Raw genomic sequence first — 21,164 nt, 5'->3', positions numbered from 1 at the left:
TACTTAAAAAAGCAAATCTTAAATAATTGCTAATAAATGCTATAATACCCTCAACATAAACAATGACAAACCTTTGATAATGGCTTCTTCTGCTCACAGTTGATGCCTCCAATATAGACCATATTTGGCATTATTGGGCGCGGATACTCAAAAACAAAGTCATATCTCATCAGCCAAATTGATGCTTTGCTAAATAGTTCCAGTATTGTTACTTCTCTGTGAAGAAACTCAGCAGCTAAGTTCTCGTATTTGAAATAAAACAGATAGCAAAACAAATGCTCTGAAAACCCAACCAGGAGGTTCTTCACACGCTCCATAAATGTCATGTGGTCTGAACTGGATGTGAAAGTCCTTGGCACGTAAGAAAAAGGACTGGGACACTGGGTGGCTTTGTAGTCTAAGATACATGGAAGACCACGCATGAAGTACACTGAAGGGAGAGAGAGGTATTCAGCAACAATTGGTCCACAGGGCAACACAGGATCCACCATAATGGCATCAAATTTGCTCTCCTGGAGGTACTTCATTAGTTCTTCATCATATAAGAGATGCCGACAAGTAGAAGAGAACATGGTGGTCAGTTCTGATATATTGCTGAATAAAACTGTAATTTTTTCTAGAAAGGGAGGGTTGTCAAAACTTTTTTCACCGATGGAATGGTAGTATCTATCCACAAACTCCTGTGTGTAAGGCACAGAGTATGTTTTGATGGTGAAAGATTGTGAGCTTTTCATGAGCAAAGTGGCATCAGGAATCACCGCAACAATTTCGTGCCCCCTATCCCAGAGTTTCTCCAAAACCACACGCATGCTCAGCCAGTGACTTCCATCCTGAGGCACAACCAAGAGCTTCCCACCTTCTGCCAAACTCCAGAAAGGAAGAAAAAGAACAAGCCCAGCATATATCTGGTTCCTCCACATAACTGTCATGGGGCTGTCAGCAGGAAAAGAAATGAACTGTTCCTTCTTACTTCTTCCAAGCAACATATGAAAGCAAAAAATACTTGTACCTCATTTATAACTTGATGGTCTTTAATCTTTACCTCTACAAAATGTTTACTAAGAGAGGTTGTTGCGAGTTCAAAGATCACATTTTAAACAGTGATAAAAGCATTGATAAGAGTGCTATCGAGGGATCTAAAGCCAGAAGCATTTCCATGCATTTAAGTTATCTTAAATGATTCAGAACAATTAGCAGGGTCTTTGATTAGCAGAGGTAGCAGTTGTTTGCAGAGGGATTTTTCTGGGTCAGGGTTGTTTCAAGTGAGTCACTGTGCACTTGACTGTCCTGTGCTAGATTCAAGTCAGGAATCAACTTTTATGGCCACTGAGCTTCTCCAGAGAGCTTATAATGCAAGAAGTGTGTTGCACTATTGACATGAAAGACCTAAACCTCCAACTTTCTCTCTTATACCTTTGCTCAGAAAGGTGCCTGGAGTTCACACAGGATGTTCTACATAGTAAGCAGGAGCTGGCACACCAAGCAGCGGTGTCACCAAAGTTTGGGTAACATATTAACCAAACACCTTTTTATAAAAATAATGATGCAGCAGAATGTGCAGTTCCTGCTCAAGAGGAGCCGTAAGAGTTTGTAGGTGAGTGGCTCGAGGCCAAACGTCTGTTTGAAAGCAATGATTCAGCAGAATATGCGGTCCTTGCTCAAGAGAGGCCATAAGACTTCATAGGTGAGAGACTACGGGCCACATGTTTTTGAAAGTTCTTAATAATAGTTACTTTTAAAAAGAAGTTCATAAGGCTTGGCTGTGGTATGAGCCAAGGGAAGTCCACACTTGTGTCCTGTGCTTACCAAAAGAAAGAGAGAACAGAGTTTCTAAGCTGCTTCTGCATGTGCTATGATAAGATTTTTAAGGCAGAAAAAAACCCAAACCATGTTGGATGTCCTGTTCTCTGTAATACTCGACCGCAGCCTGCAGCTACTCGATGGACAGTAACAATGATGATGCGCCAAACTTTTCCAGGTAGCAATAAACAGTATAATTGGCCACAAACGGCAGTTTGAGAGATTTGGACTGAACATTTGGAAAAAGCTTTTTGAAGGTTTTGAAGGTTGGCCTGTATAAGAGCATGGCTGACGTGATCTGATGTGGAAGACAGTCCCACTCCAAGGACTTGTTTAGCTATCCAAATCAGGTTGATTTGAATGGGATTTAAGTGCCTACTTATTCTTGAGAACCTGGGTTGAAGCTGCAGCAAATGATGTAATGGAAACCCAGTGGGTAGATGGGTGAATGAAATAGGTGCCTATAAACAAATGAATGTCCTTAGATAGGGAGAACATGCAAAGGCACATGAAAACTTTCAAGATAAATCTCGAAAAGCAGATATCTGCAGTTTGTGCTTAAAAGAAGTATCTGACCAAGCAGATGTCATCTGCCATGAAGGCATGTTTTATAGAAAGGGAAAAGGTGGATGCCAAAAGTTTGCAAGTTTATGAAAGCAAAACAAGAAATAGGAATGGTAGCTGAACAAGAGCAATTGCTGGCTAGAGAAGAGAGACTGTTTTAGACCACTGCCCAGTTAGTTCCCAAGCAGCAATCTGCTCCCCCTGGCCAATTCCCCCCAGTTTATATATTAGGCATGACATCTGTGACCCCCCCAACTAAGCACACCTGATCAGAGCGAGCTCTGAACAGTTTCTTCATGCTGTGCAGCAGCCTGGAAGAGTTGCCTTGGAGCAGGGAGGAGTGAAGGGAAATCTGGTTCATGAAATGGCTACCTTTGCCAAAGGTACCTGGCTGTGATAAGCACATCCAAGGCTAATACTAAGTGTGTCCTAAAAAGTTTATTTTGATAGGAGATTCTCCATGTGGCATGTTAAAAAAAGTGATTCTCATAAGCCAGGAAGGAGGACTCTAATGTCTAAGGAAACTGCATTAAAGAGGAAGGAGTTTCAGACATCAATACAGTCCCATTCTGCAGCCTGTTGAAGCAAAACTTTCCCTCCAGCTGACAGTGAGGTGATATTAAAAGACCAAAAACTAAAGGAGGTGGACAGAAGGTATTCTCATGTGCCAGAGAGTTAGCTGCAGTACCTATGTGTGCATTTTCATGTTTCAGCGATAGAGGTAAAGATCTGACATAACAAGGTGATACAGCATTACATATGCCCTCTGGTGGCAGTATACACTCAGGTAGTTAACCTGGAGTTGCAGACATACTGTTACCCTATGCTAACATATAATGGGCCCTCAAATCTCATATTTGATACATAGTCACTTCCATGTAGTCTTTAAGTACTGATAACATTTCAGCCAAATGTGTACTATCCGTGTAACAAGAACATAAAATGCTATAGAACAACATTAAAGAGGTAAAAAAACCCAAACCAAACCCTTAAGACTAATGGCATGTTCATAAGAGTTTCAAAGTTGTGTCACTGGATTTTGAGCGACACACAAACACCCTTTCATGTGTATATGAGTCCAGAGACTGAAGTCCGCAAGTTCAGCCCATTCCAAAGGCAGGGGTGAAAAGAGAGATCTATCAGGAGAAAGTAAAGTTAAAGTACAAAGTTGAGTGCCAAGGTTGTACGCTGGAAACAGTACAGTCAATATCCCCAGTTAGGGGAATACATGATTACCTCTTTTGTAAGTCTACAAATCCTGGCAGTCAGAATGTACCTCTTATTAACCAGCCAAATCCTTTTTAAATTCATAGGTTTTGTCTACAAAAAACACTGCTGGCGTTGAGAGGCAGATTTTTTTTTTTTTCTTTTTTTTTTTTTTTTGGTGCATGGTGTGAAAAAGTACTCCCTTTTGTTTGCTTTAAGCTTGCTGCCACCTCATTTCAGTGTTAGTCATAGGTCAAGTATTGGGAGAAACTGCTTGTCAATATCCCTTTCACCTTTGCTACACTTTTCAGGATTTTACAGACCTCTGTCACAGATCCTCTGTCATAGTTCTTTTCATAGGTTTAGCTATATGGTTTATTCCATTGCTGCTTTCCTAGACTGAGTGCCAAGTTTAAATCCTCTTAAAAATGCTTCATTTTTATTGCGTGATATTCAGCTTTTTCTGAAAAATAAGCCCCATTTCACTGTTTTGCAAAGTCAATAGCTGAAAAACTTACTTAACAGAAATAGTTATTTCTAAAAATAGAAGCTATGATGTTACTTTGCAAACCACAAAATATATTTGAATACACATTTTAAAAAATCTTGACTAAATCCAAGATTCATTTTATAAGAAGAAAGTAACCTAACTTATACTTTATTTTTATGATGCCAGTTGATATTTTAAATAAGGAGTGTCACTGGCCTGGGATATGCAGAAAGAAATCCACAAGCTGGAGAAATGGGCCAACAGGAGTGTCATGAAGGTGAGCAAAGGCAAAAGCAAAGTTCTGCCACTGGGATGGGATAACCCCATGCCACAGGACAGGCTGCACTCCAGCTGGACAGACAGCAGCTCTGCAGAAAATGACCCCGGGTCCTTGTGGACAAAAAGTTGAATATGAGTCAGCAGTGTGCCCTTGCAGCCATAGAGGCCATAGAGGCAATAGCATCCTGGGCTACACAAGTAAAAGACAGGTAATCTCGCTCCTCTGTTCAGCACTTGGGAGACATCTGAAGACATGTACCCAGTTTTGGGCTCTCCAGTACAAGAATGACATTGACGTGCTGCAGCAAGTCTAGCAACAGCCAAGAAGATGGTTAGAAGCTGGGGACCATGATGTGCAAAAAGGGGCTGAGAAAGATGACCTTGCTCAGGATTCAGAAGAGAAGGCTAGCAGGAGATCTTAAGGTCTCTTAAGAGATCTTAAGGTGGTCTTTAACCACCTTAACGGAAGGGCATAAAGAAGACAAAGCTGTACTCTTCCGAGCAATTGACAGGGACAGGACAAGAGCCAACAGACACAAGATGCAACACGAAAAATTAAAATTGGATATAATAATAAATCAGATATAATAAAGTGTTTTCACTATAAGGGTCATAGGAGGTAATAAAAACTTGACAAGACATAGAATGGAACAACCAGAACTAACTGGACCTGCTTTGACTAAGAGGTTGGCTGAGAGGCCTGCAAATGAACTTCCAGCCTAAGTATTTTATGAGTCTATGACAATTCAAAACATAGAGAATCCTTCTTTAAAGAAAAAAAACAGGAATGTAGAGGAAATCAGCAATGACAAGTTGGACCCCAGGATGAGCAATGGTCTCCTCAAATGAAAGTCTACCTTGCACCGCATCAACAGTCCTGAGCAACCTGCTCTAAAGTCAAAGCTGGCTTTAAGCAGAGGCACGTGACCAATGGAGAGTTTCCCAGAGCTAAATTAATTTACAACACTTTCTCCATTTTTATACCATGATATTCAGATACCTTCACTGAAAGGAGTACTGGCACCTCTTTGCAAAGGAAAAGCAGTTTGAAATCCTTTTACGCACAGAGACCTTTCTAACAAAACCTGTTACAACTTTTCAAAGTATGCAAAAGCCTGCAAGAATGACAAGAAAAAAAAGAGTACGACCCACCTGAGTCAGCTTCTTGGGAACACAGTTTACTCCACTAACCATAATCATGTTGGGCATCAAAGGTCTTGGATAGTGTAAAACAAAGTCTAGCTTCATGAGCCAAATGGAAGCCTGCCGTAAGAGATCTGGCACAGTCACGTCCCGCTGAAGGAACTCAGAAGCTAGTTTTGCGTATGGTTGAAAGACAAAATCACAGAGAAAATAATTTGGGAGTTCAAACATTAGATTCTTCACCCGCTGGAGAAAGTTCATGCGGTCTGTAAGGTCTGTGAATACTCTGGGGACATAAGAAGGGGGACTGGGACACTGAGTGGCTTCCAGTTCTAAGCCACATGGTATTTGCTGCAAGAGAAACACGGAAGGGACTGAAAGATGCTCAGCCAGTATCTGCCCGCAGGGTAGTATTGGATCTGTAAAGACAGCATCAAACTTACTCTCCTCAAGATATCTGACAAGCTCTTTGTTGTACAGTAAGTGTGTACAGGTAGACAGGAACATGGCAGAAGTATTTTTCACTCCTTCATATATTTTAACAATTCTTTCCAGAAAAGATCCTTCTTCAAATACATGCTGGCTAGTTCTCCAGAAAGTGTGATCCATCTCTTCCTTTGTGAAAGGGACTGAGTACATTTTCATAACAAAATTCTTTGTTGGCTTTATGTACAAACTGATTTCAGGTGCAACAACGACTATTTCATGTCCCTTCTGCCTGAGACCATCCAGCACTTCCCGCATGCTGAGCCAATGACTCCCGTCCACCGGCACCACCAGCAGCTTCCCACCAGCAGCCAAACTGAGCACAGACAGGAGCAGAACCAGCGTTGCCGTGACTTGCGGATGAGCACTAAGCACCAGGGCCATTTCTGCACAAATCTGGTGAGTGCTGCCCAGAAAGAAAACCACTGGTGGCACTGAAGCAACAGCACTAACTCCACACTTTTAAGCAATCTGTGCTACAGCCTAACTTTTGATCCTTGGAGGTATTTGCTGTATGGTAAATGTATAATCACTGATTTGATAAAAGGCTGCACAACAAGCACTGGGGTTCAGCAATCTACGCAGGTGGGTGGTAAATGTGGTGGATGTAGCAGATAAGCCCCATCTGTTTCTATTAGAAAACCTTTGGCAGCTCTGTTGCCTTTGAGCAGGATCTGCCAAGCCACCATAACCCCTTCAAGCTCATTGATTTTTTTCTCAAATCTCACATAGCTATCACCAAGGTGAAATCTTCTGAGGCCTGCCTGTAAACAGAGACGGCGCTGCTTCTCCTGAGAGTCCACAGCCTGCAACATTCCTCCTTATTCCAGCTTTGGAAATACCCATGTGAAGAAGCAGACAAATTAATTAACAAAGAAAGAAGTGGTAAGGCAGCAAGGGTACACCAGGACAGAAGCCTGACATGCATTTCTCAGTAAATACAAGACCCTGCTACAACAATTTGCATAGTTGTATGGAATATATCTAACTGCAAGGCTGTGACAGCCCCTCAGGCTTGCCTGCTGCTCTTCCATCACTGACTAAGGGAGAAAGAGAGTACCAAGTTACTCAACATTACACAAAATGGCTTCACATACGTGTAATGAAAAAGGCATCAACCGAGCATACTTTATAAGTGAAAAGGTATAGCTGCCTACACAGAAAATGGGAAGTGAGGAAGAAAGTGAGAGAAAAATAACTTATTTCATGAGTATTTGCCTAACTCACTCTAAACGGGAACTTGATTCCTATCTGCACCACAAAATTCCACCCTTGTGAACACAGAAGTCTATCACAGCAAGAATTAAAAACAGAGCATGACCCACCTGAGGTAGCTCCTTGTGAGCACAGTTTACTCCTCCAATTACAATGATGTTGGGCATCAAAGGCCTTGGATAATCTAACACAAAATCTAACCTCATGAGCCAAATGGAAGCCTGCCGTAAGAGATCCGGCACAGTCACGTCCCGCTGAAGGAACTCAGAAGCCAGTTTTGCGTATGGTTGAAAGACAAAATCACAGAGAAAATAATTTGGGAGTTCAAACATTAGATTCTTCACCCGCTGGAGAAAGTTCATGCGGTCTGTAAGCTCTGTAAATACCCTGGGGACATAAGAAGGGGGATTGGGACACTGAGTGGCTTCAAAATCTAAGCCACACGGTATTCCTCGTAAAAAAACCACGGAAGGGACTGAAAGATGCTCAGCCAGTATCTGCCCGCAGGGTAGTACAGGGTCTGTAAGGACAGCGTCAAACTTGCTCTCCTCAAGATATCTGACAAGCTCTTTGTTGTACAGTAAGTGTGCACAGCTGGTGATCGCCAAATCAGAGGCTCTTTTCATACTTTGGTAGATTTTAAGAAATCTTTCCAGAAAAGATCCTTCTTCAAATACATCCTGTAAAAATACCTGGAAATTTTCATCCATCTCTTCCTTTGTGAAAGGGACTGAGTACATTTTCATAACAAAATTCTTTGTTGGCTTTATGTACAAACTGATTTCAGGTGCAACAACGACTATTTCATGTCCCTTCTGCCTGAGACCATCCAGCACTTCCCGCATGCTGAGCCAATGACTCCCGTCCACCGGCACCACCAGCAGCTTCCCACCAGCAGCCAAACTGAGCACAGACAGGAGCAGAACCAGCGTTGCCGTGACTTGCGGATGAGCACTAAGCACCAGGGCCATTTCTGCACAAATCTGGTGAGTGCTGCCCAGAAAGAAAACCACTGGTGGCACTGAAGCAACAGCACTAACTCCACACTTTTAAGCAATCTGTGCTACAGCCTAACTTTTGATCCTTGGAGGTATTTGCTGTATGGTAAATGTATAATCACTGATTTGATAAAAGGCTGCACAACAAGCATTTATTTCCAGCCAAGTCCACAGGATTGGTGGTGTGTGGTAGATGCACCAGATAAGCCCCATCTGATTCTATTAGAGGAACAGTAAAGAGTGTCCCAGGAAGCAAGCAGGGGTGGTTCTGGGTGGCAATGTATTTCTGATAGCTTCCCTCTGGCTGAACCTTTTGCAAGTGCAGGAGATGTGTCATATCCACATGACCATTCAGCCTTGCAGAGGTTGCTCGCTTCCCCCAAGCAAGACCTTTCCCCTCTCTCTCTTTGAAGAGTCATCTCTAGGAGGCTTATGGCCCCATAGCAGATGTGGAAGAGCTGTTTAAGATGGTTTCTAGACTGAGAAGACTGATGAAGTTGGAAGCAGGATGCCAGGTTTGTCTGCAGGACACATCACCCATATTAAGCAGTACTTCTAGTCTCCGAGACCTGCCTCGGGATGGAGGAGTTGGCTTTGTGAGCTCGGAGGGCAGAGCAGAGATGTATGAACACTCTTTGAGGGGGACTTTCCATGAAACAATTCAGGGCCTAATTCTGGCTTCTTTTTTGTCACCGGCAAATCTTGCATGGTGTCCAGCAGCGGTGGAGTTGCACGAATGCTCAGGTGGTAAATTACAGTGTGCAAGAGGATGTCTGTAAGATGCCACAGCCACATCTGCCACTTGGAGATGGGTGGAATTGCCACACAGGCTTTGTGACCTCACCCCATGGTGCACAAGTCCAAAATCATATGACAGAAGAGAAAGCCAGGGCACAAAAAAGAATAGCACAACTCTCCAGGCTGTCCCACAGAGCAGCAGAGGAGGCTCTCCATTAACAACTGCATGCATTGCTATATTCTACACCTGAGGCACCCAGAGTACATGCCACATCTGAGAGGTTAGCATAATCGCCAAGGCTGCATCCATCCCCTCAGTGCTAGTCATGCTGTGTTGGACATGTCAAATCAGACCTGCTCCACGGCTCCATTCATTAGGATAGGACTGGGGTTTTGAGCCTGGAAAGAGCTTTTAAGGTTTTCTGAGCTGTCCCATGGGAGCTGCTCATAAGACAAATCCAACACTTTGTCCTAATGTCCACAAATTATGACAATCACTTTGGCTGGTGGATACAACATCCCATCACCGATCTTCACTAGAAGAACCTAGAGTTTCTCTTCAACTGAGCATACTTTATAAGTGAAAAGGTATAGCTGCCTACACAGAAAATGGGAAGTGAGGAAGAAAGTGAGAGAAAAATAACTTATTTCATGAGTATTTGCCTAACTCACTCTAAACGGGAACTTGATTCCTATCTGCACCACAAAATTCCACCCTTGTGAACACAGAAGTCTATCACAGCAAGAATTAAAAACAGAGCATGACCCACCTGAGGTAGCTCCTTGTGAGCACAGTTTACTCCTCCAATTACAATGATGTTGGGCATCAAAGGCCTTGGAGAATCTAACACAAAATCTAACCTCATGAGCCAAATGGAAGCCTGCCGTAAGAGATCCGGCACAGTCACGTCCCGCTGAAGGAACTCAGAAGCCAGTTTTGCGTATGGTTGAAAGACAAAATCACAGAGAAAATAATTTGGGAGTTCAAACATTAGATTCTTCACCCGCTGGAGAAAGTTCATGCGGTCTGTAAGCTCTGTAAATACCCTGGGGACATAAGAAGGGGGATTGGGACACTGAGTGGCTTCAAAATCTAAGCCACACGGTATTCCTCGTAAAAAAACCACGGAAGGGACTGAAAGATGCTCAGCCAGTATCTGCCCGCAGGGTAGTACAGGGTCTGTAAGGACAGCGTCAAACTTGCTCTCCTCAAGATATCTGACAAGCTCTTTGTTGTACAGTAAGTGTGCACAGGTAGAGAGAGTAATGGCAGAGATGCTTTTCAGTCTCCGGTGCACTTTAAGAATCTTTCCAGAAAAGATCCTTCTTCAAATACATCCTGTGAAAAAGAATGGATACTTCCATCTACATCTTCCTTTGTGAACGGTATCGGATACATTTTCATAAAAAAATTCTCTGATGGTTTTATATGTATGTCTATTTCAGGTGCAACAACGACTATTTCATGTCCCTTCTGCCTGAGACCATCCAGCACTTCCCGCATGCTGAGCCAATGACTCCCGTCCACCGGCACCACCAGCAGCTTCCCACCAGCAGCCAAACTGAGCACAGACAGGAGCAGAACCAGCGTTGCCGTGACTTGCGGATGAGCACTAAGCACCAGGGCCATTTCTGCACAAATCTGGTGAGTGCTGCCCCAAAAGAATATCCCCAGCTCCATGTTTTTAAGCAATCTGTGCTGTGCTTTCTCCGGATGATCTTTAGACTTATTTGCTGTGTGGTAAATGTATAATCATGGGCATGGCAAAGACAGAATAAGAGGTGTTAAAGTTCAGCCAATTTAGCAGATAGTAATCAGAGCAGCAGCTAGACTGGGAAACACCCACCTCTTTGTATTGGAGGAACACTGGGATTTAAGGAAATGAGGGATCCTTTAACAAGTGATCTGCTCCAAAGATCTAATTAACAGATCATTAATTTTCCAAACAAGAATTTTCAGTCCAAGAAAATTCCTCCCCTCCTGCCAGTCCAAATCATTTTCTATTTGTAAAAGCTTAGAAAAATATTAATGCTTCACATGGGAAATGGTCTGGTTTCTTTATCAGTTTTATATCTTGACGCTGTAATGAAAATGCAAAATTGGCTATCAAAGTTCATTTCACTGAAAGGCCTCCTTTTGGAAGGACGAAGTAGGGGCTGGAAGGAGAAAGGACAAGGACACGGGGTTTGCCACCTGTATTTAAAACTGAATTAGGAACTCAGAAATACCGTTCCAGATCAGCTTGGGAAGAGTATGCCCCAGGGCCGTGAAAGCAAACAACATTAAAGCATAGGCAGGATTTGCAGACAGACAGCCCTAATTATGAAAATTATTGCACAGAAGTAATTTTGACAATACAATAATTTAGTACGGAGGTTGATATTATACATCAGAATTTTTTTTAAGTACATTTACTGAACTACTGCAGCTCTACGTACACCCTTTGCAGGGAAACTTTTCAGAAGGCAGCGTAAGCTGTTGCAGATGTGCAGTGTTGGCCAGCAGCTATGAAAACGTCCAACAGTTTTGCAGAAAATTTTGTAAGGAATCCATGCAGTGAAAGGATAAGCCTTGGACTGACAGAGCAACCAGAACATTACCTGCTGACTGATGCGTTATGACACTTTATTTCTAAATTATGAAAGGATGGTTCTATTAAACCGAAAAGATTAATTGTTCTTAAAAATCAACTGTGACAGTAAAAGAAATAGTTTGACTTAATAATACTGATCTGGCAAACACCAGCAGCAGACCTGCCTGGTAAGACAGCAATCACCGTCACTGGTGGGTGTGTGCCTCATTAGTGAGGGTGCAGTGAGGAACTACTTCTACCTAGCCCAAAGAAAACAATTATGTAAGCAAAAATGCTTATATCCTGCTAATGCTGTAGAAGAGTACCTGCAAGAGTGGGAGAGAATTAAAATCAACCCAGTTTTTCACCTATTTTCTTTGTCTTTACAGTATACCTCACTGCACATATAAATCCCACAAACCCACGTATACAATTATATACATACAGAGCATTTGCAAACAGCATTCTCCCTTCAGACATTAATATATTTCATCAAGGAAATCACTGACCTGAGATAATGTTTTTTTCTTTCCACAGTTTATACCTCCAATAAAAACTATGTTGGGCATCACTGGCATGGGATACTCAAAAACAAAATCCATTCTTTTAAGCCAAATGGATCCATGGCTTAAGAGCTCCTTCATTGTTACTGGTCTGTGAAGAACATCTGAGGCCAGAAGTTCAAATGGCAAATAGGCAAAATTGCAAATAAATGATTCTGATGACTTGAGAAATAAGTTTTCCACACGCTGGATAAACGTCATGTGGTCTGAGTTGTCTGTAAATGTTCTTGGGACGTAGGAAGGGGGGTCAGGACACTGAGTAGCCTGCAAATCAAGACTGCAGGGGAGTCCCCGTAAAAAGAAAACAGATGGGATAGAGAGATGCAGAGCCAGTATTTGTCCACACGGTACAACAGGATCTGTGAGAACTGCATCAAATTTACTCCCTTCAAGATATTGCATCAGATACTTATTGTGCAGTAAACTGCTACAGGAGGAGATGTAGAGATCGGAGATGACTTGAACTTTTTCATAAAGTGCAGTAATTCTTTGAAGAAAAGGTCTTCTCTCAAAAAGATCATTCGCAAATGAATGCATGCTTGCTCCCAGTTCTTCCCTAGTTAAAGGCACTGGATACGTTTTGAGAGTGTAATAGTCAGATGCCTTCACGTTCAAGTTTACTTCTGGTGCAACAATGACAATTTCATGCTCTTTCTGACTGAGGGCTGCCAGCAGTGAGCGCATGCTGAGCCAGTGACTCCCATCCATTGGCACCACCAACAGCTTTCCACCATTAGCCAAGCAAAACAGAGACAGGAAAACCAAAACCCCCACAGAAACTACGTAACTGTATTTACTTGCATGAGCCATGTTCCTAGAAATCCGAAGCCTGTTCATCTGCCCTGACCTAACAGATTTTAAGTAGACCCACAGTCGTTGTTGTCCGTCCGTCTGTCATCCCCCGCCCCCTCCACCAGATTCTCACATTCCCCCTTAACGATCCGGCTTTTCCAGCAAAACCAGTCACCAGTAACCATTCAAGGCATTGATGAATCATTAAAGAAACATGATAAATCAACCTAGGTTGGGCAAAACTGGGCTTAGTATCTGAGGCTCCCTTGGGATGGGTCCTTTCTGATTGTTTCTCTGTGCTGATTGATGTTAAATTGAAAATAAAATCAGACTTTGCAAAAACAAAATCCCAAGCCTTTGAATAGTGCTGGCACTTGGAAGTAACTGGGCTTGCTGAAAGCAGGTATTAAAATGCTTTCTTGCTTTCCTTCTTTTCTTTCTTTCTTTTTGATAAGCATTTTACAGCTGTTCTGAAATGCTGTTCGAGATTATGTTTGAAATTATGAAATCATGCCACTATACAGCACAATATCTGTGCAAATCCTAAGGAGGAGGCCTGTGATTTACATACAGCTCAGCACTGGGGCCAGATACACCACCACGAACAAATTTATTACAATAAGCAACACTGAAGCGGAGGCTTGCATTCAGGAAGGAAAACCGCCAACTGCTATGCATGACACTTCTTTTTTCTCGTCCTGACCTATCTCTCTGTGCCTCTCTCGATCATTTTCTTCTTCCAGGAGCAATAAGAAGGAAAAGCCGCACAGTTCCCCTTATACCTAATACAAGAAAGCTTGGACAGAAATACCCAGTAACAGCCCTCTTGTTTCAGGCCAGGAATTGATTTTAAATGGTAAGAGGTGGTGTTATTACTTCAGATGAAAAGATAAAAGCAAGACACCATGTCTGAGCAGTTAACAAGTACTTGTGATAAACTTGTCAACCTGCAAGACTGTATTTTGCCGTTAGATCTAACTGTGATGCAGAGGCATAGTTGGAAGACAAGAAGAAATCAGGACTGAAGAATCAGTACTTCTGCAATAAATATTACTGCTGGACTATGATCTTTAGCCCCTGGGCAAGATGAGAGCAAGAGTGAGCTTTGCCTTCAGAGGAAAGTCTGATTTTAACCTGGAGCTGCCACATGGCCTTGCCTGCAGGCAGGGTGCTGCTTTCCCAAAGGGTCTGCCTGGGTTTGTCCTGAGGAGCCATTAAGCAGCTCTGATGGACAGAACAGATAGGAGAAAGCACTACCCTGATAAAAGTGGCCATGGTGGGGATTGACAGGCAATTTGAATGCGACTTTTGTGAAAAAGCAAGATATGAACACTAGCAGCTCAATAGAAATAAACAGTACTTTCAATGGGCAGCATCAGGGGAAGTACCGGGAGGAGTAAAGCAAAGCCTGAGGGCTGTTAAGGTTGGCTCTGGGGAAGATGTGCAAATATAATAAAATATTGTAAAATGCAAATATATTTTCTTGTGAAGCTTCACTCATTCATGTTCAGGAAGGCCTATGAATTTGGGGGAAGAGTAAGAGTGGTGATAGGCAGGAAGAATCCATTCCCTAAGACTCAGGGAAGGCTGGCAAGTGAAAAAGGTTCAAGGGAAGAATAGAGGAAAGTCTGTTTATTTTTAAGCAATGTTCACAAAGGACAAAACTTTATCCTTTCTGGAAACCAATGTGATTTATTGCTGAAACGGCTGGATGACACTAACTACAGATTCATCATCTGCTGAGGAGAGCTGTCTCCTCCTATGTTCGTCTTACAGCACAAGCAAGCAAGAATATACATCACATGCAGCAACAAGCTAACATATATCATGAACACCAACAAGCTAACATACATCACATGCATGCCTTTATCAAGTACTTTTTGGACCACAGATGCCCCAGCAACCACCCATCAACATTTCCCTATCCAAAGCGGATGTCTCCTAAAAATGCAGTTGAGAATTCAGCTATCTAGTTTTTGTGATGGAAGCTGTTGTTAGACCAAAATCTTCACCACAAAATATTAGCCTTCGACTCAAACAGAAGGCTGCTGTTACAGAAAAGAGCACGTGATGCTATTGCACATAACTCAGTGAGTTACTTTTCTGACTGGATAAGCAGCTAATGCTCTTGAAGAAATATTCTACTGCCTCTTATGTGGGGCACAGAATTTTTGGAAGAGCTGTTATAATTCACCTGCCCTTTTTGCATTAATTCCTAGGCTAGATGCTGTTTGTGTACCTGACTTCAGCTGGAATTAAACTCAGCATAGCATGTGATCCCCTCACCAAACAAAATCCATGTGTTGGGCAGACCCAAGAAAAGGAGGTGGAATCACATCCTGTTCTGGTCCACTATACCACTCTGTTTTTCATGTGGATTGGCTATACAGAAAGCATTAATCTAAATTACCTCTTTAGGTAAGAAATGTCCATATCAAACACAGTATTAAACCTCACCCAGATCGTGCAGGTGTATGACTGCCAGAACTTTTCCCTTGTTATACCTTTCCCAGCCAGTCACTGACCTGAGATAATGGTTTCTTCTGTCCACAGTTTATGCCTCCAATGAAAATCATATTGGGCATTACAGGCATGGGATAGTCGAAGACAAAGTCAAGTCTCTTCAGCCAAATGGATCCATGACTTAAAAGCTGCGTAATTGTTATTGGCTTTTGGAGAAAGTCTGAGGCCAGGCTTTCAAATGGTGAAAAGACCATACTGCAGGTGAAAGTCTCTGAAATGCTGATGAGGAAGTTCTTCACTCTCTGAGGAAACGTCATATGATCTGTATTGAGTGAGAACATTCGTGGGATGTAGGATGGTGGGTCCGGACTCTGAGCAGCATGAATGTCTATAGCACACGGGATGCCCCGCAAGAAGAAAACAGTAGGGATAGAAAAGTGCAAAGCAATTATCTGTCCACAGGGTGTCAGAGGATCTGTAAAGATGGCATCAAATTTACTTTCTTTGATGTATTTCATGATCTCTTTGTTGTAGAGTAAGGAACTGCAGGAAGTTTGAAACATGGCAGAGGTCTTTCTGAAATTATCCCAGGTATTAAAAAATCTCATCAGGAACGGCTCTTCGCTAAAACAGTTTGCACTAAGTGAGCGCATAAGTTCTTCCATCTCTTCCTTTTTGAAAGGTACAGGGTACATTTTCAATTCATATATCCCAGAAGAATCTATCAGCATTTTGCTGTCTGGTGCGATGACAACTATTTCATGTCCTCTCTTGCTCAGCTCGGCCAGCACTTCCTTCATACTGAGCCAGTGGCTGCCCTCCATCGGGATCACCAGCAGTTTCCCAGCAGTGGCAAGACTCAGGCAGCACAAGAAGGGGACCAGCACTGCCACCAGCATGTTGCAAGTTAGATGGACAGGAACCCATGCACAAGAAAGGCCAGGGGTGGTTCGCAAGCTTTTGTAGCTATGCTCCACCTACGCAAACACACCACTTGGCAATGCTTTCTAATGATACCTCTGCCCTTTTGGCTTGCCTCACATTTCAAGTGTTCACAAGTTTGCATGCAGTGGACTCACAGTAGGTGACTAATGATTATAAAACCTTGAGATGAGGTTTGTACTTCAAAAGCGGGTTTGCATGAGCACGAGAAAGGTGTGTCTCCTATCATACACTTCGCTTGCCCAAGCTGAGACTACAGCTCAATGCCTCAGCCTTCTCTTCTTCCTCCCATAGTAGGAGCACAGCCTCTTGACACTTCTTACCACCCGCAACCCAGCACCTTTTGCTGACATTTAGTGACAACGTGCTCTAAGGTGCATGGCAATCCATGAAAGAAATGCATACACAGAGTGAATGGACAGAAACACTGCTGACCCCACATGGTAGTACTGGGTCTATAAAGTAAACGTAACTTATAGTAAAGATAAATATGAGAAATCAATGTTAAAGTACCTGGGTTTTGTTTTTTCCTCAGTTGGTACAACTGAGAAAAATGAATATTTTTTTTTCATTGATGCAAACATGCATTTTTTTTGAAGTAGCCAACAGAAAATCTTTCCCCATCTCTAAATATAACTTCCATCTAACCTCTTATCCTATCAGGTATTAAAACTAAATTGCAAAACAGCACTTCACCATTGTACTTCAGATAACATAAACCAACAACACGTTTCTAATTCATGAACTTATGAGTTCATGGCCAATGTCAGTTCAGTTCATGACTGAAAGAGTTCATCAACTCTGTGGGTCCAGATCCTTCTCAGCTGTAAACTGCTGGATTTTTAAATGTTGGTGATAAACTCTCACCATAAAAGTTTATAAGTAGGTGGCTGAGCAGGTGCCTTTCGGATACAATTTGCTCCTCCAAGACATTCAGGGCTCTACATCACTGGTGGAGCTTTCTTTCACATGCAGTATCTGCATGCTTATTTTCAAGCCTGGTGGGAAAGCTTTGACCTTGTTGAGAACCTGCCCTCCAAAAAGAGCAGCCAGCTCCATCACCTGCACTGTCTCCATATCGGTAGTTTCCAACATAGGATTAACTTAATGGGAATTTCCAAACAGCTTGGAAGAAGGTGATGCATAGAAACAGACCTGTCGCTCGTAACCTCTGACAAGGCTGTCAAATGTACACTAGAAGAAGATGCATTCAAGCTAGACTGACAGATGAAGACAGACAGTCATGCATGTCTTATGTGGGACATTTACGGACATCTGCTTGGGTCTGTAATACCTAGTCAGCAATCTTTCCCACTCCTGACTCCATGTCCTTTTGAAAGACCCCTTGTGAACAACTGCTACTCCTCTTCCTTTATTCGAACATATATAACCAGTTAGAGTGAACCAAGTGGCACTGGAGACTGTCCTGGTAAGAGGATTGGCTCTGCCACTTCCAACACAAGCACTAAACATACTTATCAGGACAAAAAGGGAGGTTATTAGGGCTTTCTTCTACTCTACTCTGTTTCGGGGTACTCACAATTTGCAATACTTGAATATCCCTTTCCTGCTTTTGATCTGCTATAGAATATGCTGTACATGATTCAGAGACCTGGTTGGTACCCAAAGACCTGAATGGGAATTTACAGAAGACATCCACACACAGAAAAGCTTAAAACCTAATTAAATAACCTATAAAAAAGGGGGGGAGGGTACAATTTAAAAAGGCTTTCTTTTAGGGGTTAGATATTGACACCTTGACATAATGGCAGAGATGTGAATAAATCAGTCTGGCAGATGGATGTGACAGAAAAAGAACTGATGAATAGCTAAAATCTTAAGTCCTATAACCTTTAGTGTGTATGAAAGGAGAATGGGTACATGGAAGTATGGATGGGCAGTCCATGAGACAGCTGGGAGGGGAGGACACCATGGGGCAGACAGAGAGCAGACTGTGCTTATGGGTTTTCCTAAGGCTACTCTTTCAGAGCAATATAGCCAAGCCCTGATCCTGGCTTTGGTTGCAGGGACAGCTCTTACAGAGATGGACACGGCATAAGAAACTTAGATGAAATGGAAGGTAACAAGTCTGGCTTCCTGTTGGGGAGGAAAGTTTGCAACTCACCAAAATTCAGGTGAGCTTCAGTTCAACAAAAGACCTTATCATTTGCATAAAAGTTACATGTCACTTAAATTCTCATATCTGATAAGGATTTAGGTTTGCCAGGATATGATATAATCTGAATGCTGGATATTAGGAAATAACATTTCTGCATCATGCAGTATTTCTCATTAGCTTTCTATCTTTAAATACCAAAGCGTTGGCAGTTAGGTTTTAATGTAAGGATGTTTAAACATTTATGCTCTTGCCTTTTCAATAAAAACAAAATAAAATTTTATACCTGAGACAGTTTTTTCTTCTGATCACAGTTTATCCCTCCAATAAAAACCATGTTTGGCATCACTGGTCTCGGGAACTCAAACACAAAATCGTATCTCATTAGCCAAACAGATCCACGGCTTAGAAGGTCTGTAGATGTCATTTTCTTTTGAAAAATCTTGTATGCAAGTTCTTCAAATTGAGCGAATATGGGCTTACAGTAAATGAACTCCAGCATATGGACCAGCATGTTCTTCATGCGTTGAGCAAATGTCATGCTATCTGAATTATTTAGGAAGAGTCTAGGGACATAGGAAGGAGGGTTTGGACACTGGGTGGCTTCAGAATCCATACCGCAAGGAAATCCCCGCAAAAAGTAGACAGAAGGAACTGAAAGATACTCAGCAATTATCGGTCCGCACATCATAATCGGATCCGTGAAAACCACATCAAATTTGCTCTCTCTCAAATACTGCATCATGTCTTCATTGTGCAAAAGGCTCTTACAGTTGGTGAAAAAGAACCCGAAAATTTCCGACATGCCTTGATACATTGTAATAATAATATTCAAAAGAGATTGTTCAATAAAATGAGCACTAACAAATGAATTGAGCAGAACAGCTAAATGTTCCTCTGTGTAAGGTATTGGATATACTTTCACTGTGTAATTCTGAGGCTCCTTTGATTTCATATACAAACTTGATGACGGTACAACCACAACAACTTCATGTCCATTTTGCTGGAGTTTCCCCACTACTGGGCGCATGCTGAGCCAGTGACTTCCATCCTGAGGTATAACCAGGATCTTTCCACCTTCAGCAAAGATTAAAGATGATGTCAGAAGAAGAAATATCCCAGTACATTGGTAAAAACACTGAAATGGAAGAGCCATTTTGGTGGAAGTAAACCGGAGAGTTCTGCTCTGGAGGCATCCGACACAGTCTTTTATATGAAGGTCCATGCAAGCTTTAACTTTTCTGCAGGGAACTTATTGACTGCAGAAATAAATATTTAACTTCCCAATATTGTTGTGGTTACCCTTCAGTATTGCAATTGCTCATGTAACAGGGAAGGAGAGCACACTGTTCTTGAAAAAAGATGTCCCCCTTTGTACTTTTTGTTAATTTTTAAGCTTGGAAGTATATCAGCACACTCCTTCCTTCATGAAACTAAGACGACCAGGGATGTCATCTTGTAATAATACTTGTGGTTAATACCATTGACTTGGTAAGTACCCAGTGAGAAAATAAGCCTGGTTTTGCTTTCAAAAGGCAACCTTTAAAATACACCCAGCAGAATGAATGGCAATTGCAACACCATTTCTTTTATGCGCTAGCCTAACTGAGAACACCTAACCAGTATGTAAAAGGCTGATGTTAAATTCCCACCTCCTGGAAGCAGTCAAACCTGCATGTCTTATGAATATATCACAGCTACCAGGATGTACCATGCAATCCCAAATCTGAGGAGGAGAAGAACAATCCTGTTTGGCTTTTCTCCCCATGGTACTAGATTGAAAAAATGAACTAAATGATGGGTTCAGGGCAAGCGAAGGGAAAGGAGGCCAGTGTAGACCTTCTAGGACACAAAGAAGGAGCCTTGGTCTTTGGTCACTGTCCTGAAAACCCTTTTTATATATTTTGAGCAAGACAAAATTTAGAAGGAGATATATCTTTTACTAATCCCACTGGTAACACACACACGGAAAACCCCAACAAGCAAACTAGGCTTCTGAGCTCTCCTCCTTTCACAGATACAGGCAGTAATGTAAGCAACCACATACAGGCGTCTCCTGGTCCTCTTCAGCTATAAGCCCTGACAGAGCTGCAAATTCGCCTTTCCTCTTCCATGTTCCCTTCTGAGCAGCAGCTCAACTTTGATGAGAAGAGAGATCCTCTCTTGATTAAATTAGCCAGGAACTTGGTAGTTGGACCTGTGGGTTTGAATCCACTCACAGGAAGGCACAAGCTGTCCCTAGAGTTCATGCTTCCTGAGGGAGGAACTGCCTGCTGGGCTGTTATAAAAAAACTAGGTGGAAATACCCCAGCTTGGGTTTCCAGAGAAAGCTCTACTAGGGTGGTGTGATCCCTTGTTTGCTGGCATTCACTGCTATCCTCTGGAAACATGCAGTGAACTGAGGCCCTCAGGGCTTTGCTGGAGGGATGTTTTGTCTTTATGCAAGTAAAAGCAATGCCAGACCAAAGCCTTTTGGGTGGTGCTAAGGAAGACGTCCCTGTGAAGAAAAGAGCTGATGAAAAACTATCAGCAGCACAAAGTTATTCCTGTTCCTTCCTTCTGTAAGTGGTGGTGGGATTCCCAGCATCTTCGGTATGGAGAAACAAACCCTTACAGCCTTAGGCAATGGAGTTTGTCTCAGTAGACACCCAAAGGGTGCTAGCACTGCTCTGTGTAGCTCCACACTGTCACACTGACATGGAGGAACCAACTTTAGACATGGAGGACCGATTTCTAGAGAGGGCCAAATATGGGGGAGTGAGAGGGGGGAGACAGTTTTGCAAGGCACAGACTGAA

General features: G+C 42.4%; 2 protein-coding genes across 4 annotated transcripts in view; both read right to left on the bottom strand.

Moving 5' to 3' along the window:
- LOC115343050 (UDP-glucuronosyltransferase 1A1-like) overlaps positions 1–21,164 on the bottom strand; it is a 35,950-nt gene that overhangs the window by 8,180 nt on the left and 6,606 nt on the right. The window contains exon 1 of one of the 3 annotated variants that reach the window (XM_030018506.2): positions 7,294–8,216. The exons of 1 other annotated variant lie outside the window; for it this stretch is intronic. In XM_030018506.2, the coding sequence (XP_029874366.1) occupies positions 7,294–8,154 (861 nt within the window). In that variant the 5' untranslated portion in view covers positions 8,155–8,216. Of the gene's footprint in view, positions 1–5,491; positions 6,415–7,293; positions 8,217–21,164 lie in introns of those variants that run through there. One more of the 3 variants, XM_030018507.2, reaches the window with a different exon arrangement.
- LOC115342546 (UDP-glucuronosyltransferase 1A1-like) lies at positions 11,972–12,865 on the bottom strand. Its single transcript, XM_041124084.1, has one exon. The coding sequence runs from the start codon at positions 12,863–12,865 to the stop codon at positions 11,972–11,974; it is 894 nt and encodes a 297-aa protein (XP_040980018.1).

Source organism: Aquila chrysaetos, chromosome 6 (assembly GCF_900496995.4).
Source record: "Aquila chrysaetos chrysaetos chromosome 6, bAquChr1.4, whole genome shotgun sequence".
NCBI classification, from domain to species: domain Eukaryota; kingdom Metazoa; phylum Chordata; class Aves; order Accipitriformes; family Accipitridae; genus Aquila; species Aquila chrysaetos.
This window is presented reverse-complemented; position numbering and strand designations above follow the sequence as displayed.

Excerpts from the sequence above, each read along its gene's own strand:
- LOC115342546 (XM_041124084.1), bottom strand. The coding sequence starts at position 12,865 with ATGGCTCATGCAAGTAAATACAGTTACGTAGTTTCTGTGGGGGTTTTG.